The sequence below is a fragment of the Limanda limanda genome, chromosome 14 (assembly GCF_963576545.1).
Source record: "Limanda limanda chromosome 14, fLimLim1.1, whole genome shotgun sequence".
Lineage (NCBI taxonomy): Eukaryota > Metazoa > Chordata > Actinopteri > Pleuronectiformes > Pleuronectidae > Limanda > Limanda limanda.
In genome coordinates this window covers 23,282,812-23,310,027 of record NC_083649.1, presented here as the reverse complement: position 1 = coordinate 23,310,027, position 27,216 = coordinate 23,282,812, and the positions used below count along the sequence as shown (strand labels likewise).

The following is a 27,216-nucleotide window of genomic DNA, read 5'->3' as shown; positions in this document are numbered from 1 at the left end:
ACATTCACATGTTCTTAAAAGTGCAGGTTACTTTAATGGTGGACATTTGTCTATAAGGAGAACTTGCCAAAGGAGCTGCATCAGCTTTAGAAGTGAAAAACGTTATATAAAGCCTTTTGTGGCTCCAGAGGAAGCAACAGAAAATGAGAAGGACAAGCAATGGACACAAGTGTGTGTTCCAAATTTTATGTAAATGCATCAAACATTTCAATAAGTAAGGGGATCGCCAAGACTCCATCTTCTCGCGATCACAGCCATTTAGTGTCAATCCAATCCATTCGATGATGATCTTTTTTACAGTGTTAGGGGTAAAATGGACCTGCTGGTGGCGTAAGTGGAGAAGTCTGAGGATCACCCACGTCAGTACAAATCATTGTCTAGGGACCACAAATATCTAAATTTAAACACAATCCTTCCGTTATGGAAGACAGTTGGGCCCATTGTAGTTTGGAGCAAAATGGTGGAACAACCGCTTGACATTGCCAAACAAACAATACATAAATTGAAATTAAAGTAATAGCGTTTATTGTGGATTCATGGATCGAATACTTTTTGTGGATTTAATGCTAGTCACTGGTGTGTTCCACCTTGTAGGCTGTCTACATGTCTTGGATCATTTTTGAGACAACATAAAGCCGAGTACTGCATCACACTCACAGTATTGCATGACCCTGTCTGTCGTGTGAATTTTTGAAGTTCACTTAAGGATGCACACTTGCAACATTCTAGACCTGAGTGAAACAACACTTGTTTTGCTTCTGTTAAAACATGTGTCCATGTGCACGGATCAATAAATGCAAAATAAATGAAGGATGCAGAGCAATAATTTTGCATTTTTCCCACCTTGCAGACAGTAAAACAGTAAAGATAAACACTATAATTTATTTTTGTCTGTAGGCTGTGAGCCAGAGTGCCTATCTGAGTTTTTAACCCGGCAATTTTCTGCCGCCATAAAATAACACTGTTATAGTTCATAGCACCTCATCTATGCAAATCCACTGCACACACCTGTACAGTAACTACATGTTATTACTAGACATACATCGATATACATACACACACACACAATCACACAGACACATACACACACACTATATCACTACAATGTGTAACAAGTCTGCATTAGTGGAAGAAGTCCTATAGAAACTCAGCTCTCAGGTGACTGAGAATGTGATGCCCCTATATTCACTGGTCGACACGTGAGTCCTCCCTCAGGTGGACGCGTGCATGTGTAGAGAAGAACGGCTCAGGAGGAGGAGAGGGTTGTCCAGTGGACAAAAGCTGCTGGTTCGATCCCAGGGTAATTCTGAAGTGTCCCTGGGCAGTGAAGCCAACTGTCTAAATACGGATAGAAGAGCTGGATGCATGTGTGTATGGGCTTGTACTTGTACTTCTGCTTTGACTGGTTGCAGTGAAAAGCACTCTATGAAGTCATTCCACAAGGGAATCTACAACTGCAAATTGTGGTTCGGGTCATCAAATGAGGGAATATTTTTTATCAGAATTGTGCTTTTCGAATCAAGGGTAAGATGCCTTCAAGCTGTTCTGGTCGCCCAACCCCTCACTAGGACACCTTATGTTGGTTTCTCTTTTAATTTGACAGTCTGGCCCATTAACAAGATTATACCTGGAAACACACTAATCCAAATTTCATTTCTGTAGCATTCTGGGTTTTTTTCAGTTCTTCCCATGTGCATATACCCTCTTTGTCATCTTAGTCAGCTGTAGATTCTGGCAGGTCTGCAGTTACCAGTAACCTTTGAGGGGATCTAATGGGAGAGTTTCCTTTACAAGGTAAGTATTCTGATCAAATTTGAACATATTAAGAGCAGAAATGCTGCTAATAAGGCCAGTCAAGACTGATGATCTACTCTGAGATTCCTTTATGGACACTGTTCTGAGATACATTTTGAAGAGACATTAAAGAAGACCCTGTTATGTGCGAAGCCACCTTGCAGTTCTTGTTGGGACAGGAGCATTTAATTAACAGGTGGTCCCCACTGCAGCTCTGCACACAGCCCTGTGTACCAGCGCAGCACAAGTCAGACTGACTCGCTGGGACAAACCTGAAGATGCTCTGGCTGAGACTCCTGACTCTCCTGATGCCCGGCCTGGCCCCTGGGACGGGCCTGCCTATCCGAGCCCCACATCTTCCTGCACAACCCCACGCTGGGCCATCTGAGGCTGACCAGGAGTTTGCAGAGGTATTTGTGTCTTTATACATGTCATACAATACCTGTTTAAAATAAAGTAAAGACATACTTAGATTTACAGGTCTATGTGTGGTGTTTTATTTCTAACCCTAACCCTACTCTAGTTAAGTTTCCCTAAAAGCTTCTTTAATGACCCAGGATGCACTACCAGGAAAATACTTTATAATGCAAATGTTTCACCGGCTTATAGAACTGTTTCTGTGATAGAAGATAATACATGTAATGTTCTTACTCAGAAAAATATTTCTCTGGAAGTTCCTTATCCCTGTGAACGTCTGCCAGGGTATGCACAGCCAGCCTTATCTGGTGATAATAGATAAATAACAGTAGAGAGAAGTGCAACCACACACAGAGTCAATGCTATCGCCACAGATCAATCCTCTGATTAAATGTCAGATTAGCGTTGCAATGACTTTGATTAAAGTTTTCCATATTTAACTTAATCAATTTATCATAAATAATGATAATAATGGCTTCTTTAACTGAGATCACAGATTTGGATTTTTTTTTTTACTTTAAATGATCTATCCTGCAGATTGTCTTTGATTCAATATTCCCAGGTGTAAAACTGTGATTATTTTATAGGCCTGGATATTGAAAGTCAATACATTCTGAAAACTGACAGCAGCATGTCTGTCACATCAAGTTTATTCAACTGTGAAGAATCGAAAAATGATATTTAATAGTAATTCGTATATGTTGTCTGATCAAATAGTCCCTTATTTGAATTGAAAACTTATCCAACTTAACAGTACATTTTATTACAGTAGAGTGCTTGTTTGTCTAACATTAATTTCATATTGTGTACACCAATATTAGCCCCTGTTGCTAGTTTTTGAATAGTTTATTTTTAGTTCCTAAATAAGTAAGATCATATTTAATATAGGTTTTATTTTCACATATTTTGTGTGCAAAACATTTAACAGGATGATTTCTATGTATGAAGATAAGAACATGTGATGTGTACTTGGACTTTTATCAATAATACTTCCACTACAGAAGTTTTTCTTATTATTAACTTGTTTACCCACTCATTGCTTTTCTGTGTTCATAGACCATATTACACATTCCTATCTCGAATTATCAGCACTGGTATTACAGGGCTGTGAGCAAAGACAGTAAACAACATCTGGCCATTAAGAATACTGTACAAATCTATATACAGAGCTGCAGGCTACACAGTCTTTATGTGTTGTGTGGCTGCCGCAGCACCTACACTCACGCGAGTACATCACAGCGTACCGTTATTAAAGGTGGGAGAAAATGTTTGGAATGTTTTGAGTAAAGACAGTTTTTTGCTGACAGAGTGACTGATCATTTTCAGGAGTATCTAAGGCACTTTTACGACCACCGGCCTAAACCGGAGAGACAGAAGAGGAGTGTGGACTCAGGTGGAGATGCCGAGTGGAGGAGTGGACTCTGTGATAAGCTGCAGAGCATGCAGCGTTTCTTTGGGTTACCTCCGAGCGGAGAGCTGACCAAAGAGACTCTGGCAGCTATGAAGAGGCCGCGCTGTGGTCTGTCGGATGTGGAACCATTTGGAGAGACCTTCCGATGGAGGAGGAGCACCCTCAGCTACAGGTTAGAAGTGATCGTATACAGCAGTGCAGTAAAAAGTTGTAGATGGGATTCTCAGGTCCCATTAGGTTAAGTCACAGTCTGCAACAGTGCAGAGCTATATCATCGCACAGCTTTTTGATTTGAGCTAAATGCTAATATCAGCATGCCAACATGTTAACAATGAAAAAAGGTGATCGACTCTTTTCCAATTGCCAGTAAGGGTTTGCCTTTCAGATTTTTACCACCATTCAGTATGTTCGAAGTAGCGAATGCACTAAAATCTGAGGCACTCTCTCTCACCTGTCTTGCCAAATGCGCACGATCACCCGGGTGTCACGTTTCCATCAATACCCATCGCCACAGCTCAGAGCACAAGACCAGTCTTCAGTCGGGGCCATTGCCTACACTGCTGAAGGAAAGGTGAAAGTCAGAAGTTAGAGAGCGAATTACAGAAAATTCGGCTTCTAACAGTGGTCAGTCATTGCACGTTCATATAGGCGTGGCTTTGAAGTGAGGGCCAATGGCTATGGTTTTCAGGTACTTGGTTGCAAACTAAGTGCTGGATAAACTGAAAGAAGAAGATGAAATATATCAAGTAGTAAAATTCTGCACATTTGCCTCAGGATTGCCAACTCCAACCCACCCATCTCAGCCTCCAGGTTTCGCAAAGTCATCAGGGCAGCATGGAAAGTCTGGTCCAGTGTTGTACCGATAAAATTTCGCAAACGAAGCAGGAAAGAGGCCGACATTGTCATCTCCTTCTACAATGGTGGTAAGCTCCTAACACAAACCCCTTTGCACAGCAATCCTGACACTGGTATATGACATATACAATTTACACAAATTCAATGCTTGGGATGCACTGTTTGTTGCAGACCATGAGGATGGCTCACGTTTTGATGGCAAAGGAGGAATCCTGGCTCATGCCTTTCTACCTGGGTCTGGGATTGGTGGGGATGTCCACTTTGATGCTGAAGAAGACTGGAGCCTTAATTCGACCGGTACAAGCAGGAAGAATCTCAAAAGAGACGTATTTCTCTCTTAAAGTGGTCTTTTGTTAACTTTGGAATTCAATTTCAATTAATATGATTTTTTTGCTGAGATTAAAGCACAGAGCCTGGAAATATAGCCTGGATGACTCTAAAGCTCACTATGAAACACAAGCCACAGCACCAGGCACATGTTTTAAAAGGTTTGTAATTAGTCTCCTAATTAATAACGGATGTGTTTAAGGCCTAATGTGAAAAAGACCCATCAGAATGACATCTACCACACCTGCAGCTTGGCGGATTGCTATTATAATGGTGGATCTGCCCCCACTTCTCTGCTTGGAAAAGTGCACAATCAGAACATCTGTGTGTGTAATCCAAACATTTGTATATTTCTTTCCGACCATGCCCCCTTAAGATAAAATTATAAAAGCACATTCGCGTTCATCTGCCTCATGATAGCAATGCTTCAACAATGTACGTGAGCACACCTCAATTCAAGACCATGGGCATCCAGATGAGTGCTAGTGCTTTAAAGGTCTGAACAACATGGCGGCTGGCGCTCTGAAACTTGCAAGTACATCGCTGCTTTGCATAAGGTGCCAGATATATAATATGGTCCTCCATCCTTTTTGTTTTACCCATTAACCCACCCAAACACATGTACCTACTCTTTATGTCAAGGTGGCTATGGGTTTATGTTTATAGAACTTAGTGGCATCCATCATCTCTACACTACATTAATGCTTACATATGTCTGCTGCTTTGTGCAGCCTAACAGCCTTTCCACCAAACCCTAACTTGGCTTCTCTTCCAGCACAAGGCTTCAACCTATTTGCTGTGGCAGTCCATGAATTTGGCCATGCTATTGGCCTGTTCCACTCATCTGACCCTGGAGCCATTATGTACCCAGCATACAACTTTGCCTCCAAAAATGAGCTGCAGCTCTCCTTCCGCGATGTTAAAGACATCCAACACCTTTATGGTGAGTTCAGCTGGTTTCACCGTATTCATGAGAATCATTTCACTGCTTGGATTGATTTGAATGCGGAAATATATTTTGGTTATTTTTTACACTTTACATATTACAAATATTGCCAGTTTAGATATGTAACACTTAACACATTTGTGTAGATTAGGATAATGTGTGTTTGATCACATCGCAGTAGTGTGGTAAAAAGCTACAACCCACAACATCCTCTATCTGTTTCATCATTATACTGCAGAAATTTGCTCAGTGACAGTGAAATAATTGTCCAGTGTCAACAATTTATTTTGAAATCTAAATTCTCCGTTATGTATTTCCTAATGCTCTCTGTGAAAATGTAAGCTACTTTCTGAATGCCTATTTTTTAGTCCTTTCAGCAATGACTGGATGGAAAGCATTACAACACAAACATGTTTAATGGATATATTATACTGCTTGCAGACAATTGAGGCCTTGCCTTTGAAGTGATTCTTGCATTTGCCTGCAGCTTTATTTGAATTTATCTAAAAAATGAAATGTGTTGGGAAAGTACAAGGTGTTGTTGTCTCTGTCAGTAAGGTACACATTCTTTCTTAACTCGCCTGCAGGTATCAGTCCAAATTTTGCTTCATTATTCTCAAAAAATCCGCCTCCGAGAACACCTAATAAATGTGATCCAGATTTGTCCTTCGATGCTGTAACAGAGTTACAACAGGAGCTCATGTTTTTCAAAGACAGGTATGTAAACTCTTCCAGTGTGTCTACATGATGAAGGAGCCAGACTCACATCTGGTGTTTTGTTGGTCTAAGGATAATGAAAAAAGAACTTCCTGACCCTTCAGATTTATGTGGCGCAAACATCCTCAGTTTGAGGAGACAGGGATGACTCTGATTACCAGTCTGTGGACAGACATTATACCTCCCTTCCTGGATGCTGTCTATCAGAATTTGGAGATGAATGTAAATGTGTTTTTTAAAGGTAACATCACAATTAACTTTTCTCCCCCCAAAAATGGCATATTTCATACCTGTGTATATGTATCTGAGTAGTGTTTCTGTTTCAGGTCATCAGTACTGGATGATGAAGCAGCTAAAACTGGAAGAAGGTTTTCCTAGAAACATCTCAGACTTGGGATTTCCCTCCAGAATAAAGTCTATAGATGCCGCTGTTCATTTAATGAATGACCATTACACTGTCTTCTTCACTGGCCTGGAGTGTTGGAAGTACGTACGATGCTACAGTCCCCTACAATTCTTTCCTTATTTCCAAAGTCCCGTAATCTAACTCTAGACAGGGAAACTATTTTCCAAAATTTTAAACAAATGTTACTATTTTATCTTATTATTAATGTCATATGTTATGGGTCATTATTTATAATCAGTATTTTCACAATTTAAGTATAGCTGTGGGGCATCTGGATACTTGGTATCATATACAGGAATTCTAAATTATTTTTAATAATTTATTTCTGAAGTAGTTGTTGGTTAGGATTGGCCTACAGCAGTGGACACAACACTATTCTCCTGTAATGAAATGCAGTGTAATGTGGTAAAGAGAATCAGGCTCACAGTTAAGCAAAGGCATGATTGTCAATAATCTAAGGACCATAATTAACCAAATTTATTACACTAATTTACCTCAAATGTAGCAATTGTAGTATTACAAATTTGAATATGTATACATTTATACATTCTTGAAAGTAAAACATTTCACTTTAAAGCCTTCAGGGCAAGTTTAAGATAACAGAGATTTAAGATCAGAGACTTGAGATTTAAGCTAATTACAGAAATGTCTGAAGAAGGTTAAGGCAAAAGACAGAGCTTCTATTGGAGAAGAAAAAAATGTAAACAATATGGTATAATCGGCATATAAACAGTTATATAGTTCTGTGTTGGATTAGTACTATCGATTATTTAGATAGGAAATATTAAAGGACAGAACCCTGTGGTACTCCCCTCTGGTTGTTACATGGTGGGATGATACTATCCCTGCAGTTTGCCTTATAACATTAGACTAATATAACTACTTTAAGATAGTGTACTTTGTCAAGTCAAGCAGAGCAGTCAGCTGTACTCAGTCTAACCCTTCCTTGATAATCGTCTCTGCATTGGATGCTTTGTGTTACTTTAGGTCAATAATAGATTTATAAAGATCCATGTCCTAATTATATCCTTAATGCCACGGTTTTTAAGGCAGTTGTTCAAAGAAGTTCACTTTGTTACGCATTGGCACTATGAAGCTGTATATTGAGTAAACCATACCACATGTTACCAGACTACTTCCTCATATTGTTTTGGGGTAATAACAACATTTCCCGTCTGAGTAAAAACAAATGTCATGTTGTCACCGACTCAGCTATTTCTCATACAACGCGGGTACAATGATACAATGATATTGGTGTCATAAGACACAGCAGGAACACTGTAACCATACTTACCCAAAATGTCCACCTGTCTTTGGAGTGTATTGTAACTGATGAGCAGGAAAAGTTCTACCCTGTTTCTTTCATGTATTGTACTCAGGTATAATGAGCAGCAGAAGATGATGGAGGGGTCACCTGTTCTCATAGAGCAGCTGTGGCCGGGGATACCAGCTCCAATAGATGCAGCTGTCTTCTATGATGGTAGATTAATTTCCTTCCTTCTCTGGATTCAACAAGTACCATGCATAGGATTTCAACAACATACTTAGTTTAATTAAATGCAACAGAAGAGATCTACTGTGCAGTTCTGACTGATTCTGTGTTGCTAGATTGATATTCAGCTCAAATATAATATGTTGCGTTCCTGGCCAATAAAGCACTAGCATTACTTTGAAGAAAGATCTGATATCTAAAAATGCTACACATTATATCATTTACAGCATTATACTCTTGATTCACATTATTCTTGATGATGAATATTGATTCTTCCACAGGAATTTTGCACATCTTCAAGGGAAACGTTCATTATACTTATGACTCTAACACCAAAAGTGTTGTCTCCACCAACCCTGCAAACGACGTGCTGGAATGCAACAGGGACAAGGAAAACAATGAAATACTGACGCAGAGGAGATGATTGAAGGGAGGTGCTCTATGAAGCTTGATGGTGATGATGCTGTGTATCTGCTGTGAGTGTACACAAGAAGAGTTACAAATCTGTATTCACCAATAACCACAATGTTCCTAATAACAAACTGGGAAGTGTTGAATAAAAGGGAAGTGGTTGTTTGTCAATGTGGCATAAAACCGTGTAATAAGGGCGTATGTACCTTTATAGTTTTTTATGTTGTGTTCCTTCTACTCCATAAAGTTGCATCCATGAATTTCTCTTTGCATCACTTTTACAATGTAATTAATTGGTCACTGATTATGGGGGGAAATGGAAATGTATATATTTTTTATCATTTAAAAAATGACTTGTTGCATTTGTTACTAACACATGCTAATTCCTCCTGAGGGTCTGCGTTGGCAGCTGTTGCTTAATTAACTTGAGACAATACATTTCACAATACAATGATTACTGTTCTTTACAGTTTCCAATATTAGCTAACAATGAACACACTGTAGCTTTCCACAGTTATGTAGAAAGTGTAGATGGAGTTTTACAGACAAATCAAACAGCTCTTCCATCAAGTACAAAACTAATAAAAATGTATATGCAGGACAGCATCCATAAAGGCGGCGGAAATACATTTTTCCATCAAATCGATGATTATAAGATTTGATTATCTGTATAGAAAGATTAATATAGTGCTGTATTGTAATAATTAATTTGCGCATATAGATTGGAAATAATAATGTACCAAGAGGAGAACCCTGTGGTACTCTCTGTATTTATCACTTGGAAGGATAATCTGAGTCAATCAGTTTGCCTTTGTTCCATCACACAGAAATAACAACTTAAATACAGTGTATTTTATTAAATCAAACAAAATGATCAGCAGTTTAAAGAATAAAGTTTTTTCATGTCTATGAGCCTTAAATGACGCACAAGTCAGGGTGTGTGGAGTGTTAGATTGTATGGGTGTGTTGAACAGACATTTATCTTTGTTATCTATAAACAGAGTGGCAATACATTAAAATTCCTATGCAATACAATAGCCATATGTGTGAAAGAAAGAACCTATTACATTTTTTCATCAAATCACAGCAGAAATGATTATCGATATTTCCCTCAAAGTGACATTAATAGATGTATTAATAAAGACCACTTGACTTTGTGACAACGTTACTGAATGCAGGTTGACGGTGGACAAGGTTGCCCTTGCCTGTGAGAACTTATATTTTGAAATGTAGTGAACAGGGATTGTATGATGACTGATGAATCATGTCTCTGCTTGTTTACGAGGCAACGTGACGTCACAGGCTCGGCAGCGGCAACAACAGCATCAGGGCAGGTGAAGAGGGTTTGTGATTCAAAGGTTCGACTATTGAAGAAAAGAGTAAAGCATATAATCCACAAAAGCACAAAAAAAAGCATAATTCGTTTATCTATCAAATCTCTTATTTAAATCACTAGAGAAAATGTTTAAAAATACTTGTAGGTTTATGATTATATTTCGCAAAATAAAATTGAAAAAATAAGCGAGGGAATTATGGTACCTTGCCAGATAGGATATATTTTTGAAACATATTGACATGAATATTGGTAGTTTCTACGATGTTTTTTTTTATGCTTTTTTTTGTATAACATTTTGTTTTCAATGACATACAATACAATCTCTGATTTACATAGTAAACCTGACGTTTCATCATAGTTACAAGGTCTGATTTGGAAAAGTTTTGGTTGTATGAGCAATCACATAGTCGCACTTCCTCTTCTGTCCATAAAAGGAATATGTCCTGAGTCACTTACTCCAGGAGTTTGTTGCTCAACCTGGCCAGTCCCCAGCCTATAAAGCAACAGCCTCTCCAGCACAGTGAAGTTCAGTTCAACGAGGAACATGATGACTTTCAACCTGAGCATTCTACTAAGCCTGGCAGCTGCAGTTTACTGTATGCCAATATCACAGGAAACAAATCAAGATGAGAGTTTTGCAGAGGTATGTATGCTTGCTTTTCTGCTAAATGCATATATACTATTTTACACTATTAGATCAGTGCAACTGATGCACATCATTATGACAAATCTAACAAAGTATTTTCTTGCAGAACTACCTGAAGACATTTTTCAACCTGACAGAGGAGAGCGGCCCAGCTGTCAGACGAGGGATCAGTCCGGTGACCGAGAAGCTGGCTGAGATGCAAAGATTCTTTGGCCTCCTGGTCACCGGGTCACTGGACACTGATACCATGGCCATGATGAAGAAGCCCCGCTGTGGCGTTCCAGATGTCAACATCGCCAGTTACTCCATTACTGGAAAAGACTACAAGTGGGAGAAAAACAGCCTAACCTACAGGTGCAGGATCTGAAGAATGTGCTAGAGAGAGCTGTGGTCACAACTTGTGATGATACTAATTATATTCAGTTTTTTTTCATTGTCCTACAGGATTGAGAACTACACACCTGATATGACCATGGCAGAGGTGGACGACTCCATGGAGAAAGCTCTGCAGGTTTGGGCCAAAGTCACTCCCCTGAGATTTACGAGAATCTACAGTGGCACCGCGGACATCATGATCTCCTTCGGCCGTCAATGTGAGTGCAAAAGAAACAGGAGCATCATTCTCTCTATCTCTCTCTCTCCCTCTCTCTCGGTTAACTGATAGGTCCTAGCAGGCATCTCAGTTTTTAGTTTGCTGAGTCTTGAATCTCATTGGACAGCTGATCTATGATAGCAGGATGCAGAGGATGCTTTTTTTTAAACTGTTGTAATTTGTTAGTTTTTACAGGAAACCAGTTCAGGCTTTGTATCTGTTTTTGGTTTAGAAAATCTGACCTGAATGTGCTCTTACTCAACAGCTCACGGAGATTATTATCCCTTTGACGGCCCTGATGGCACTCTCGCTCACGCCTTCGCCCCGTCTCCTGGCATTGGAGGGGATGCTCATTTTGATGATGATGAGACCTTCACCTTCCGTTCCAACGCAGGTGAGTTTACTATTCTTACAGAGAATAGTCTTACTAACTACTCTATCAGTGTGTTTGACTTAAAGCTGTAACTCAACTGTAAATCTGTGTTTTTTGCTATAGGCTACGTCCTCTTCATGGTAGCTGCCCATGAGTTCGGCCACTCCCTGGGCTTGGCTCACTCTAATGATGCTGGTGCACTCATGTACCCTATCTACACATACAGAAACCCTGAAACCTTCGTTCTGCCCCCTGATGATATCAAAGGCATCCAGTCTCTCTATGGTTAGTATTAGCTGGATCACAAATGCTTTGTCAAAATCCCTGATGCACACAAAAGTCACTGAGTTCACATGCAATATGACAATGTTTTTTATTTTACCTCCAGGTTCAAACCCTGATAAGGATCCTAACCTTGGACCCACATCCCCCACCACCCCTGATGCCTGTGATTCAACCATGGTCTTGGATGCTGTTGTCACCGTGAGAGGAGAGATGTTATTCTTCAAGGACAGGTAGCTGAAGGCTCAAATATCTGAATGCTACAATGTTTTTTCCCCACTGAAGATCTGGCCTGTGAGCTGATTTCTGATTTGAATGTGCATTCTTAGCTTCATGTGGCGTAGCCACCCCCAGAGCACCACACCTCGGCAGTTTCTCATCGCAAACTTTTGGCCTGATGCCCCAGACAGTATCGATGCCGGGTATGAGAGTCAGCACTTAGACAGGGTGTTTGTCTTTAAAGGTATGTGTTCCCTGTGTCATCTAGAGCTCTTATTATGTCGCACTGTTTTCAAGTCAAGATCATTTATCTTTACTTATGACCACTGAAAAATATTTTCTTTTGAATTTTCACTTCCGCAGGTCGCAAAGTTTGGGCGTTCAGGGGCTATGACCTCGTACAAGGCTATCCAAAGTCAATCTCCAGTTTTGGTCTGCCCAAAACCCTGGAGAGAGTTGACGCTGCTCTCTACGATGTGCACTCTGGCAAGATTCTGTTCTTTGTCGGCAGAACTTACTACAGGTGTGTTCACAGTAATTTCTGTGCCTTAGGCAGGATGTTGATGCAAATCTTTAAATAGTGAATCATTCTAATACCCGTCTGTTCCTTCAGTTATGATGAGGTTGAGAAGACTATGGACCAGGCACTCCCCAAACATGTTGATGAGACCTTCTCTGGACTGACCAGCAAGGTCACTGCAGCTTTCCAGTACAAAGGTCAGTGGCAATTCAAGCTCATTCATAATTTTCCAAGACAAGATGAAAATGTTGAGAGCTCCTGAGTCTTTCCACACTTTGCCTGAAACGGGAACTAACGTCCACTATCTTTGCTCTGCAGATTTTACTTACATCTACAGTGGACCCTTCATGTTCGAGTACGAGATGAGAAGCGGCAGATTGTTCCGCACCCTCGGTAACAACTACTTCTTACAATGCACTAACTACTAGACCCCTTTACCTATGCTGTTAATGTAGCTCCTCTGCACGAAAATGAAGGCACCAAAGATGAAACAAAAACATCCATGATATGTAATTTATATATTTTCTAATATATAATTTTATTGTTACACATTGATGGGTATACTGGCTTCAAGTCCTTTCCCAGAAAAGCACCTTGTTTTTTTTAAAAGCTTTTTTAAATTATCATTTTGTGATTTCAGTTACAATTTTTTTTTTGATTTAAAATCATATTATTTATTATGTTTTAGTATTGCTGTTGCATTCAATGAAGTTCAACCAAATGTATGTATTCAGGATGTTTACAAAACTGTGACACGGTCAAAATGTATTGGTGCGTGAATAAAAAAAAAAAATCATATATATTTTGATTGTGTTTTGTTATTATTAAGAATGTACATCAATATTTGCCATGAGCTTCCTGCTTCCTGTCACAGGAGGCTATATATATATATATATATATATATATAGTTGTACTTTACACTTAGTCAGTCAAATACACTATTATGGCTGGGCACATATTATTACAGATATAAAAAGTAAGTTTTTAAAATATACTGTCATATTTGGAGTTTGTTCTTAGTGAGACCCTCCAGCACCAGGATCAGCTCCAGGCCCAGGTCATAGTCTAGTAGAGACACAGGTGCTGATGCTCATCAAGAGCTGCCTCCCATTCTGATCCTCAAACATTAGAACAAATGAGGGGATGAGGAACAGAAACTCCAGTGATAATTAAAATAAAATATTATTCGTATAGCCCATATTCACAAATCACAAATTGTCTCATAGGGCTTTAACAAGGCGTGACATCATCAACCAGGAAACTTCAGAGAGAGCCACATGTGAGGGATCCCTCTCCCAGGACGGACACAAGTGCAATAGATGCCGTGTGTATTGTAAACCAGAAAAATAAGATTATTTACAACATTGATTAGAAGAAAACAGTTTGTAGCATAATGGGAATGAAATGAATTGAGGAGTTATTGTCAGAAATGGGGGAGTGTCTTTAGCAGACATATTGTATATCAAGCAGTCTTGTTGAAAATAGTACTCCAAGATCAACTGCTGCTACAATCAGGATCCACCACTACAATCAGATGCCACGATAGTCCACAATCCATCAACATGATCCAGTGCCACCATCAGGATCCACCATCAGCTGCCACTTTGATCAGGGTCTGACACCACTATCCATGATCAGATGCCAACTTGATACAGGCTCTGCCAATACGATCTTGATCTCTGATTCGTATTACACCATCATGTTGCACGATGTGGCCGCGGCTGCGGTCCTGGTTCTGCAAAAAATAAAGCACAAGGACTCCAGTAAAGAAGTTACGCCAGTAATATGGATGATAAGACATCAATGTCTATAATGTGATACAGAGGGAGAAGAAGAAAGAGAAACTCCATTTGTCATGTGTCCCCCGACATTGTAGACCTATAGCAGAATAACTAAGAGCAGGTCAAGACAAGAAAAGCCTGAACCAGCTCTAACTATGAGCTTCATCATATATAAAGGTTTTAAGCCTACTCTTAAACGTAAAGATGGTGTCTGCCTCCCAAACTGAAAGTGGGAGTCAGACACCATCTGTACGTTTAAGGAGAGGAGAGGAGCTTGATAGCTGAAAGCTCTGGCTCCTACTCTACTTTTAGAGACTTTGGAGACAAGTAAGCCTGAATACTGGGAGTGCAGTCATCTAGTGGAGTGATATGGTACTATGATGATGCCATATTATTAAGAGCCTTTTAGGATCAAGGAAACGAAAAGTGGACAATGAGTGCCGAGTGTTTAACACGGAGTCGACAACAAAATACTTTTTCACTGAAGTCCAATCGAAGGCTGTATGCCTGATATGCCGAGAAACTGTCGCAGTTTTCATGGAGTACAACATCAGCCGTCACTTTGCTACGAAGCATGCTAACTACGCTAGCAAGCAGTCAACGCAAGAAAGTTTTTGTTAAATGGCCCTGCAAATAAGTGCTTTGCTACTTGGTAAAGGCCAAATCCTTTCATGTAATGATTTTTCCATGTCATTTCAGAATCAGAATCAGAATTCTTTTATTTGCCAGGTATGTTTGCACATATAGGAAATTGACTTGGTGTCATTGGTGCACTGAACATAAAACAACAAATTAAAAAAACAACAATATATAAGAAATAGAATAAAATAAAATAGAATAAAGTAGAATAAAGTATAAACATATATACAGTTACAGAGTAACAGAGTTATGGGCACGTGCTGTGCGAAGGTGCAGAGATTGGTGATAGTGCCAGTAATATATAAGTTATAAATTATAAATTATGTGCAGGGGGGGGGGGGCTGGTGGGGTAGAGTCAGTGTGATGCAGGGGGCTTGTTTGTGAGCCCCACTGCCACGGGGCACAAAAACACTCCATCCATCTGTTCCTGGCCCGGCCCCTCTGTCAAATTTTAGAACCCATTGTGGCCCGCAAGTCAAAAAGTTTGCCCACCCCTGTGTGTGTGTGTTGGTCTTTGTACAAGGGACACCTTTTGATGTGCTGTCGGCTTGTGGTCGTTGCGGTCGCAGACAAACAGGAGTGTGAAGACACCCCTTCATCATTTTAGTCTGCTGTGTGGGAACACTTCAGTGTCTCAGTCAACTATAATGATGACGGACAAAGAGGAGTTAGAAACAGCATCACCAGAGTGATGTCCACTTACATCAGAAATAACACTAACATTAGTGGGACAAGGAAAAAACGCATTCAGCTCAAACCCAGCTCCCTGCAACATTAAAGGACCGTCATAGGTTGTGGGGGGGGGGGGGGTGCGACCATTCTCTGTTGTTGAGAACGCAGGGTTCGAACCATAGACTGTATATGAAGGTTCGAGCCCCTTACGAAGTTCCCTCTTGTCTGCATTTCAGCCAGCGAGTCATACCAGGCCTTTATAAACCTCTGTCCCTAGCGTGAGAATGTTCTCCACAGTGGAGACATTGTTAGTGCCAGCAGGGCAGCAAACACTCTCTGCAAATAATTTTGCCTCATTGTCACGGACAAGGTCTTCCTGTTTGCAAATCATTTTAACCCTATATTTATTTGAAAACATACAAAGACAATAAATCCAATTTTCAAACTGTTTGGATAAGGAAGAAAAATAATATAGATCACATAGAATTGCCGGGCTATTTTATAAATAACTATTAATGTTAGTACTCTTGAAAGCATCCCTACTCTCACGGCCTTAAACTTTTGGAGATTACTGTTTATTAGTGCTGTCAGTTAAACGCGTTATTAACAGCGTTAACGCAAACCCATTTTAACGCCGTAAATTTTTTTCTCACGAGAGTAACGCAGCTGCTCAGAGATGTCTTTCGCTCCATTAAACGCATGTTAATGCTCAGTAGTACATGTATGGTACTTTAATGTAGTTGCATTGTAATAAAATGTGATCATTTTCAATGGGCATATATGCAGCTGAAGCGGGTAGCCTAGTGCATCCCAGATTTTTCAACATAACATTTTAATATATCATTATAGTCATAATGGCTCTTAGAAAAAGGTTGTTTTTGGAGGAGGTGGGGTAGTGCACTAAAAACCCCTGAGACGCGGCTTAAGAGTTTGTCCTTAATGGGGAAAAAATAGCATATTGTTATTGATAGGCCTGACATGTCAAGGTTAGGCTATTGTTAATGTTAGGCCCATACAGACAATTATTATTGTTATTTTATCACTAGGCCTTTCTGATATTCGGCGGGACACAGTGTCATTTGACATAGGTTTTGCTGAGTTTAGCAGCTGCACTCTCTCCTATCATTATTCTACACGTCTTGCTCGGCCGGCAAAATCAGTGTTTCTGCAATTGTATGGGGTTTTCCAAGCTTAGCAATTCTACTAGCAACTACATACAATGCCTCCAGACACTGCTTGGAGACAGTGCTATGCTTGGATAAGGTGGCTTGTTGTAGCTGGAGGCCATCACGTTTACATTTAAAGAAGTCCACAGGCTTCTCTTTCAAGTCCGGGTGTTTGGTGTCGAGTTGCCTTTTTAATTTGCACAGCTTCATGCTGTCATTTGCCAGCACCTCGGCACACAAAACACACTGAGGACGTTGCTCAGTCGTGCCAGTGACCATGAAACCAAACTGGCGCATCGGTTGCCTGACTTTCACGAATCAGGAACTTGTCCATAGTACAGTGTGTGTGAAGTTAATAAAGTTTTAATTGCAACGTTGTGGTCTTGTGAGTGTGTTTGTATGTGTGGCTGTGAGCGACTTGTGCACGAATAATGAATAAGGCTGCGCTAGGCAGTGGTTCCTAACAAAACGAACAGTACACAATGTAGACAGGGACAGCACAGAATAGTATTCAAGTGCTGGTGTTTTATTCGTTGCAACACGGTGGAAGTTAGCTAGAAGGCTAGCTCTTGGGGCTACGAGCTTTCTAAAAAGACTGTGGAGCAAATGACTCCTTAGATTAGGTTACAAATAGCTTACTGCACATGCAGGAAGGTATTACTAAGGAAGGAGTGAGTCTTTAAGAAGAATGTTTATAAAGCAATGAATAAAAATTAATTAATTAATTTTAAAAAAAAATTCTCTGTCTGTGGCATCGCGCCCCCCCTGGAGAGTGTTTGCGTCGCCCACTTTGAGAACCACTGGACTAATATAACTACTTTAAGATAGTGTACTTTGTCAAGTCAAGCAGAGCAGTCAGCTGTACTCAGTCTTACACTTCCTTGATAATCGTCTCTGCATTGGATGGTTTGTGTTACTTTAGGTCAATAATAGATTTATAAAGGTCCATGTACTTTTTAATTATATCCTTAATGCCACAGTTTTAAAGGCAGTTGTTCAAAGAAGTTCACTTTGTTACACATTAGCACTATGATGCTGTATATTGAGTAAACCATACCACATGTTACCAGACTACTTCCTCAGAATTGTTTTGAGGTAATAACAACATTTCCTGTGTGAGTAAAAACAAATGTCATGTTGTCACCGACTCAGCTATTTCTCATACAACGGAGGTACAATGACAGAATGATATTGGTGTCATAAGACACAGCAGGAACACTGTAACCAAACTTACCCAAAATGTCCACCTGTCTTTGGAGTGTATTGTAACTTATAAGCAGGAAAGGTTCTACCCTGTTTCTTTCATGTACTGTACCCAGGTATAATGAGCAGCAGAAGATGATGGAGGGCTCACCTGTTCTCATAGAGCAGCTATGGCCGGGGATACCAGCTCCAATAGATGCAGCTGTCTGCTATGATGGTAGATTCATTACCTTCCTTCTCTGGATTCAACAAGTACCATGCATAGGATTTAAACAACATACTTAGTTTAATTAAATGCAACAGAAGAGATCTACTGTGCAGTTCTGACTGATTCTGTGGTGCTAGATTGATATTCAGCTCAAATATAATATGTTGCGTTCCTGGCCAATAAAGCACTAGCATTACTTTGAAGAAGCATCTGATGTCTAGAAATGCTACACATTATATAATTTACAGCATTATACTCTTGATTAACATTATTCTTGATGAGGAATCTTGATTCTTCCACAGGAATTTTGCACATCTTCAAGGGAAACGTTCATTATTATATGACTCTAACACCAAAAGTGTTGTCTCCACCAACCCTGCCAACGACGTGCTGGAATGCAACAGGTACAAGGAAAACAATGAAATACTGACGGAGAGGAGATGATTGAAGGGAGGTGCTCTATGAAGCTTGATGGTGATGATGCTGTGTATCTGCTGTGAGTGTACACAAGAAGAGTTACAAATCTGTATTTACCAATAACTACAATGTTCCTAATAACAAACTGGGAAGTGGTTGTGTGTTAATGTGTCATAAAATGTTGTAATAGGGGCGTATGTACCTATTCTGTTTTTTATGATGTGGTTGTTTTTCAGAGTTAAAACTAAAATGTGCTTTTTAATGTTTTCCTTAAATTTCACCATGAGATAGGGTTTTTCTTAATAATATTCAGGATCCGTCTACTCCATAAAGTTGCATCCATGTATTTAATGGATTTATATTTGAATCACTATGACACTGTTATTAATTAGTCAATGATTATGGGGGGGAAATCGAAATGTATATATTTTTTATCATTTAAAAAATGAATTGTTAGGTGTTTTATTAACACATGCTAATTCCTTCTGAGTGTCTGCATTTGCAGCTGTTGCTTCTTTTTCCTGAGAAAATACGTTTCACAATAAAATAATTACTGTTCTTGACAGTTTCCAATATTAGCTATTATTCATCTGCATAGAAAAATGGATAACGTGCTGTATTGTAATAATTCATTTGCTTATAAAGATTGGAAATAATAAAGGCCCAAGAGGAGAACCCTGTGGTACTCTCTGTATTTATCACTTGGAAGGATAATCTGAGTCCATCAGTGCAGGTTGCCTTTGTTCCATCACACAAAAATAACAATTTAAAGACAGTTTATTTTATTAAATCAAACAAAATGGTCAGCAGTTCAAAGAATAAACTAAGTTTTTTCATATCTGTCAGCCTTAAATGACGCACAAGTCGGGATGTGTGGAGTGGCAGGTTGTATGGATGTGTTCAACAGACATTTATCTTTATTATCTATAAACGGAGTGGCAATAGATTAAAATTCCTATGCAATACAATAGCCATATGTGTGAAAGAAAGAACCTATTTAATTTTTATATCAAAGCACAGCAGAAATGATAATCAATATTTCCCCATAAGTGACTCACATTAATAGATGTATTCATAAAGGCTACTTGACTTTGTGATATAGTTACTGAATGCAGGTTGATGATGGACTGTTGACACTAACAAGGGTGCCCTTGCCTGTCAGAACTTTTATTTTAAAGTGAAACAGGGATTGTATGATTACTGAAGAATCGTTTCTCTGCTTGTTTACGAGGCAACGTGACGTCACAGGCTCGGCAGCGGCAAAGGGTCGACTATTGAAGAAAAGAGTAAAACATATAATCCAAAGAGCACAAAAAAAGCATAATTTGTTTATCTATCAAATGTCTTATCTTAATCATTAGAGAATATGTTTGAAAATACTTTTGTAGGTTTTTGATTATTTTTTTACAAAATAAAACAAAAAAAAATAAGGGAGGGAATTATGGTACCTTGCCAGATGGGATATATCTTTGAAACATATTGACATGAATATTTGCAGTTTCTACAATGCTTTTTTTTGAACAACATTTTATTTTTCTTGATATACAATACAATCTCTGATATACATAGTAAACCTGACGTTTCATCATAATTACAGAGACTGATTTGGAAAAGTTTTGGTTGGATGAGCAATCACATAGTCGCACTTCCTCTTCTGTCCATAAAAGGAATATGTCCTGGGTCACTTACTCCAGGAGTTTGTTGCTCAACCTGGCCAGTCCCCAGCCTATAAAGCAACAGCCTCTCCAGCACAGTGAAGTTCAGTTCAACGAGGAACATGATGACTTTCAACCTGAGCATTCTACTAAGCCTGGCAGCTGCAGTTTACTGTATGCCAATATCACAGGATACAAATCAAGATGAGAGTTTTGCAGAGGTATGTATGCTTGCTTTTCTGCTAAATGCACGTATACTATTTTTCACTAGTAGATCAGTACAACTGATGCACATCATTATGACAAATCTAACACTTGTATTATCTTGCAGAACTACCTGAAGACATTTTTCAACCTGACAGAGGAGAGCGGCCCAGCTGTCAGACGAGGGATCAGTCCGGTGACCGAGAAGCTGGCTGAGATGCAACAGTTCTTTGGCCTCCAGGTCACCGGGTCACTGGACACTGATACCATGGCCATGATGAAGAAGCCCCGCTGTGGCGTTCCAGATGTCAACATCGCCAGTTACTCCATTACTGGAAAAGACTACAAGTGGGAGAAAAACAGCCTAACCTACAGGTGCAGGATCTGAAGAATGTGTTTGAGAGAACTGTGGTCACAACTTGTGATGAAACTAAGTATATTCAGTTTTTTTTCATTTTCGTACAGGATTGAGAACTACACACCTGATATGACCATGGCAGAGGTGGACGACTCCATGGAGAAAGCGCTGCAGGTTTGGGCCAAAGTCACTCCCCTGAGATTTACGAGAATCTACAGTGGCACCGCGGACATCATGATCTCCTTCGGCCGTCATTGTGAGTGCAAAAGAAACAGGAGCAGACTCTCTCTCTCTCAGTTTACCGACCTAGAAAGCATCTCAGTTTTTATTAGGTGTTTGCTGAGTCTTGAATCTCATTGGACAGCTGATGTATGATAGCAGGATGCAGAGGATTTTTTTTTTTTAAACTGTTGTCATTTGTTAGTTTCTACAGGAAACCAGTTCAGGCTTTGTATCTGTTTTTGGTTTAGAAAATCTGACCTGAATGTGCTCTTACTCAACAGCTCACGGAGATTATTATCCCTTTGACGGCCCTGATGGCACTCTCGCTCACGCCTTCGCCCCGTCTCCTGGCATTGGAGGGGATGCTCATTTTGATGATGATGAGACCTTCACCTTCCGTTCCAATGCAGGTGAGTTTGCTATTCATACAGAGTCTTACCAACTACTCTATCAGTGTGTTTGACTTAAAGCTGTAACTCACCTGTAAATCTGTGTTTTTTGCTATAGGCTACGTCCTCTTCATGGTAGCTGCCCATGAGTTCGGCCACTCCCTGGGCTTGGCTCACTCTAATGATGCTGATGCACTCATGTACCCTATCTACACATACAGAAACCCTGAAACCTTTGTTCTGCCCCGTGATGATGTCAACGGCATCCAGTCTCTCTATGGTTAGTATTAGCTGGATCACAAATACTTTGCCAAAATCCCTGATGCACACAAAGGTCACTGAGTTCACATGCAATATGACAATGTTTTTTATTTTACCTCCAGGTCCAAACCCTGATAAGGTTCCTAACCCTGGACCCACATCCCCCACCACCCCTGATGCCTGTGATTCAACCATGGTCTTGGATGCTGTTGTCACCGTGAGAGGAGATATGTTATTCTTCAAGGACAGGTAGCTGAATGCGAAAATATTTTTTCCCCCACTGAAGATCTGGGGTCTCATTTATAAAAGAGTGCGTAGGATTCATACTAAAAGTGTACGTACGTACAAAAGCCGGAAATGGCGTACGCAAAAGATAATTCCAATTTATAAAACTGTGAGCACGCTCACCTGAACGCAATGTTCGCTTTATAAATCATAGTCCACCTAGAAACGTTAGTTCGTTGATCTGCCTCCAAATCCGCCCTCCACACGCCCACTTTCCACCATAAATGGTCAATGCAAAGCACGGCGTGAATATTAAATTATGCTGCTGACCAATGGGTTTCCAACGTGAGTACTGACGGAGTCACGGCATCAAGCGATGTGAAGAGGAAATGAAACTTTCTGACACTGACATCGAGGTGTTTGTTAGTGAGGTGGAGGTGAAGAGTGACTTTATGGGACAGCAGTGATGTCACTAATAAAGAAAATACACTGATACTCTGCTGCTGCTGCTGTGGATAACACACTGTGTGAGATCAGAGATCGCTGAAGCCTCGCTTCCTCCTCGTACTCGCTTCCTCCTCGTCCTCCCATTCACATGCACACATCGAGCAGATCCCCGCTCCACTGTCACGGCAGTATTTATTTATTTAGAGCACTGGACCGATTCCCTCACATCAGTGGATCTTCACCTCCTCTGGGATATTATTTGGAAAGTTTCTTCATTTCTTATAAGTAATCTCCAGTGCGCTCTGTGCTCCTGATGGCTCAGTCCCGTTCACCGCAGTGATCTGATGATAAACGCACAGTGTTAGAAGATATTATTAAAACCTATTAATGACTTGGCTCCGTAACTCGGCTGTTAAATTGAATCTGAACCTAATTTGCTTTAAGATGTTTTATATTTTTTTAATTAAAAGGCTCGTGTGGAGCAGATATGTCGCGCGAGCAAAACTAAGCTGCTGGTTTCAATGTAAATTATGAATTGGATCAATAATCTGCTGCAGTTCACCACCTCACGTCTGTGTCGCCGTTTTCCCATCTCCAAAACAGTTGTAAGCATGGGTCTAAGTTTGCGTAGAAATACGCACATTTTCCCGTCAAGTTTGTTTTTATAAATCTAACGTTGGCGTGAGAGGTGGCGTACGCACGTTTCAGGCCCGTTTTGTGCTTAGGCAAAGGTTATAAATGAGACCCCTGGCCTGTGAGCTGATTTGTGATTTGAATGTGCATTCTTAGCTTCATGTGGCGTAGCCACCCCCAGAGCACCACACCTCGGCAGTTTCTCATCGCAAACTTTTGGCCTGATGCCCCAGACAGTATCGATGCTGGGTATGAGAGTCATCACTTAGACAGGGTGATTGTCTTTAAAGGTATGTGTTCCCTGTGTCATCTAGAGCTCTTATTATGTCGCACTGTTTTCAAGTCAAGGTCATTTATCTTTAGTTATGACCACTGAAAAATATTTTCTTATGAATTTTCACTTCCGCAGGTCGCAAAGTTTGGGCGTTCCACGGCCATGACCTCGTACAAGGCTATCCAAAGTCAATCTCCAGTTTCGGTCTGCCCAAAACCCTGGAGAAAGTTGACGCTGCTCTCTACAATGTGTACTCTGGCAAGATTCTGTTCTTTGTCGGCAGAACTTACTACAGGTGTGTTCACAGTAATTGCGATGCCTTAGGTAGGATGTTGATGCTAATCTTTAAATAGTGAATCATTCTAATATCTGTCTATGTTCCTTCAGTTATGATGAAATCGAGAAGACTATGGACCAGGGACTCCCCAAACATGTTGATCAGATCTTCTCTGGACTGACCAGCAAGGTCACCGCAGCTTTCCAGTACAGAGGTCAGTGGCAATTCAAGCTCATTCATAATTTTCCAAGACAAGATGAAAATGTTGAGAGCTCCTGAGTCTTTCCACACTTTGCCTGACACAGGAACTAACATCCACTATCTTTGCTCTGCAGGTTTTGGTTACATCTACAGTGGAACCACCATGTTCGAGTACGAGATGAGTAGCGGCAGATTGTCACGCAGGCTCGGTAACAGCTACTTCTTACAATGCACTAAGTACTAGACCCCTTTACCTATGCTGTTAATGTAGGTCCTCTGCACGAAAATGAAGGCACCAAAGATGAAACAAAAACATCCATGATATGTAATTTATATATTTTATTATATATAATTATATTGTTACACACTGATGGGTATACTGGCTTCAGTTTTTTTCCCCAGAAAAGCACGTTGTTTTTTTAAAAGCTTTTTTAAATTATCATTTTGTGATTTCAGTTACCATTTTTTTTTTGTTCATTTAACATCATATTATTTATTATATTCACTGTTTTGATATTGCTGTTGCGTTCAATGAAGTTTAACCGAATTTATGTACTCAGGATGTTTACAAAACTGTGACACGGTAAAAATTTATTGGTGCGTGAATAAAAAAAAATATAGATTTAAATATATTTTTATTGTGTTTTGTTGTTAATAATAATGTAAATCAATATTTGCCAAGAGCTTCCTTCATATATTGTTGTACTGTACACTTAGTCAGTCAAATACACTATTGGAGGTTGTTCTTCATGAGACCCTCCAGCACCAGCATCAGCTCCAGTCCCAGGTCATAATCAAGTAGAGGTAGAGACACAGCTGCTGATGCTCATGAAGATCTCTCTCCCATTCTGATCCTCAAACATTAGAACAAATGAGGGGATGAGGAACAGAAACTCTAGTGATAATTCAAATCAAATCAAATATTATTCGTATAGCCCATATTCACAAATCACAATTTTCTCATAGGGCTTTAACAAGATACATCATCTGACCTTAACCCTTAACAAGAGTAAGGTGAAACTATTTTAACACATTAGTCGTATTAGAGCGCAACAAACATCCGGCGTCTGTCCATTTTATAACAGTAGATCTTCGTTCCTCCTCCTCGGAAGTGCGCAGTCCATCCTCCTGGCACTTGAATACGGAAGTAGACAGGGAGACACTCCCAATCACGTTCCTTCTACTCTGATAGTTGCTAGACAACTCTATCCTGACAGTCTGATGTTGTCTCATCACCTAGCCTTGAGTAGAAAATGTCATGCTCCTGCCATCTCAGCTGCACCAAATTAACCATAACAAACTCTCCCTAGACTCTCCTATCAAGACAGCTGTGAGACTGACCATTATTAAATCATTTGTACAAAGCATAATATCTAGCTAAAACTACCAGCTAAAACGATGTCTTTATTTGTTAAGAGTACAAATATAATTTGAAATGCTTCTATCTTTATTTGTTTAGAATTCTGTCAGCACAGACTTAAAATTTAAAAGTTAAAATTTGAAATCCTAACAGGATCCACCACTACAATCAGATGCCACGATAGTCCACAATCCATCAACATGATCCACTGCCGCCATCAGGATCCACCATCAGCTGCCACTTCATGATAGGTTCCCTGTCAAAATCCTTGAGTCTATATACGGGGGGTATAGAGTAAATGTTTCGATCACCAAAGCTTTTAGGTCACTGGCTTAGCAAAAAGTACGATACCGTTCTTCATCATCAGAGCCTGAAAACTCTCGTTGAGAAATTCTTTACCGGCATCGGTTTGTATCTTTTCTGGGATGCGACTGTCAATGATACCACCTCGGTGGCAGCATTGATCAGCAGACCATCGGAGACATTCGTATTGAGCGCACATATGTGCGGTTACATTTTACACTTCTTGGTGTCGGATCAAACATATGAGTACCATCCTCCTCTTTCATTCAACAGATAATCCGTACTTTTTTAAATGTACGGAGGTTACGAAAACCTTACTCGCTGTATTTCATCCAGCATCACTCCTTATTTATATATTTTTATCTTAGGAGGATTGCAGTACGGAAGGGGGAAGCCTTCAAATGTGTCAAAATGTGTTTTCTATAGCTACTGCAACTGCCCTCATTGTTTTAAACAGTCGAAACACTGCAAGACATGTGAGAATAATTCCCTAATAAATTATAAAAAGGTCAAAGAGTGAACAGACCGATGAGCTGATACACTCTGATTAGTGTTTGTGCGTGTGTTTCTCAGGCAGAGCCGATGAGGAGCTTACGTCGTAAATACCACAGGCAGAACATGAAAGGAGCAGAGTAGGAGCCACTACCCATTTCAAAGAATAAATACCCTTTAATATTCAGATAAACTTATCTCCAATATATATGTATATTTATAAAATAAACTTTATTTGTATGTTCATGCGACCAAATGGCAGGGGTCAGGAAACCGACACACCCTCAGAGGGAGGGGGAGGGGGGGGCCTGGGGGCAGACTTTGATGACATGCAGCACTTGATTGGTCGAGGGGCGTGTCACTCAACCTGTCACTTTGACATACAATGTCCCTCTTTTCTCTCTAACTCCGATACAATCACGATCTCTGGTTTACGAAACACCATCATGATCCACGATGTGGCCGCAACTGCGGTCCCGGATCTGCAAACAAGTAAGCACAAGGTCTCCAGGAAATAAGTCAAGTCAGTGATATGGATGATTAGACATAAATGTCTATAATGTGGATAAAGAGGGAGAAGAGGAAAGAGAAGCTCCATATGTCATGTGTCCCCCAACATTCTAGAGTCTAGAATGATGGAGGACACAGGTCTAGAATCTAGACTGAAACTGAAACTTGGGCATGATTCCACAGGAGACGAGCTTGAGAGAGCTGGCTCCTCCTCTACTTTTAGAGACTTTAGGGCCTAACAAGGTGCGACATCCTCAGTCCTTGGTCCTACAATGTTAGCTCAGTATCCTGTGGTAGAAGTTGGCTACAACCATCACCTGAAATCGTAATCCAGGAAACAGCAGTGGTGATTCATGCACATGTATTCAATCTGTATTCACTCAGGATATCATCAATGCTGCACTTGTTTTTGTTGGAGGTACAATCTGCAGATATATATATATGTATATATATATATATAAAACAAAGACAGTTTTGTTTCTTTGATGGGACGTGAAACATCTTTAAAGGTGACATATTATGAAAATTCCACTTTTGTAGTGCTTCTACACGTTAATTTGGGTATCTAGCATGTC

At 40.0% G+C, this 27,216-nt stretch overlaps 1 protein-coding gene across 1 annotated transcript; it reads left to right on the top strand.

The window, feature by feature from the left end:
* Positions 1-2,063: 2,063 nt before the first annotated feature.
* LOC133019019 (uncharacterized) lies at positions 2,064-24,317 on the top strand (the record flags this gene model as incomplete). The annotated part of the gene is made up of 28 exons (XM_061085354.1): positions 2,064-2,204; positions 3,538-3,794; positions 4,397-4,545; positions 4,649-4,774; positions 5,586-5,747; positions 6,338-6,467; positions 6,572-6,708; positions 6,794-6,953; positions 10,689-10,755; positions 10,865-11,112; positions 11,203-11,351; positions 11,616-11,744; positions 11,847-12,008; positions 12,112-12,238; positions 12,335-12,468; positions 12,588-12,747; positions 12,838-12,941; positions 13,063-13,158; positions 20,585-20,706; positions 20,817-21,064; positions 21,155-21,303; positions 21,551-21,679; positions 21,777-21,938; positions 22,042-22,168; positions 23,381-23,514; positions 23,634-23,793; positions 23,886-23,989; positions 24,111-24,317. Coding segments are annotated over 28 exons (4,083 nt in total), but the record flags the coding sequence as incomplete, so codon positions are not given.
* Positions 24,318-27,216: the final 2,899 nt, after the last annotated feature.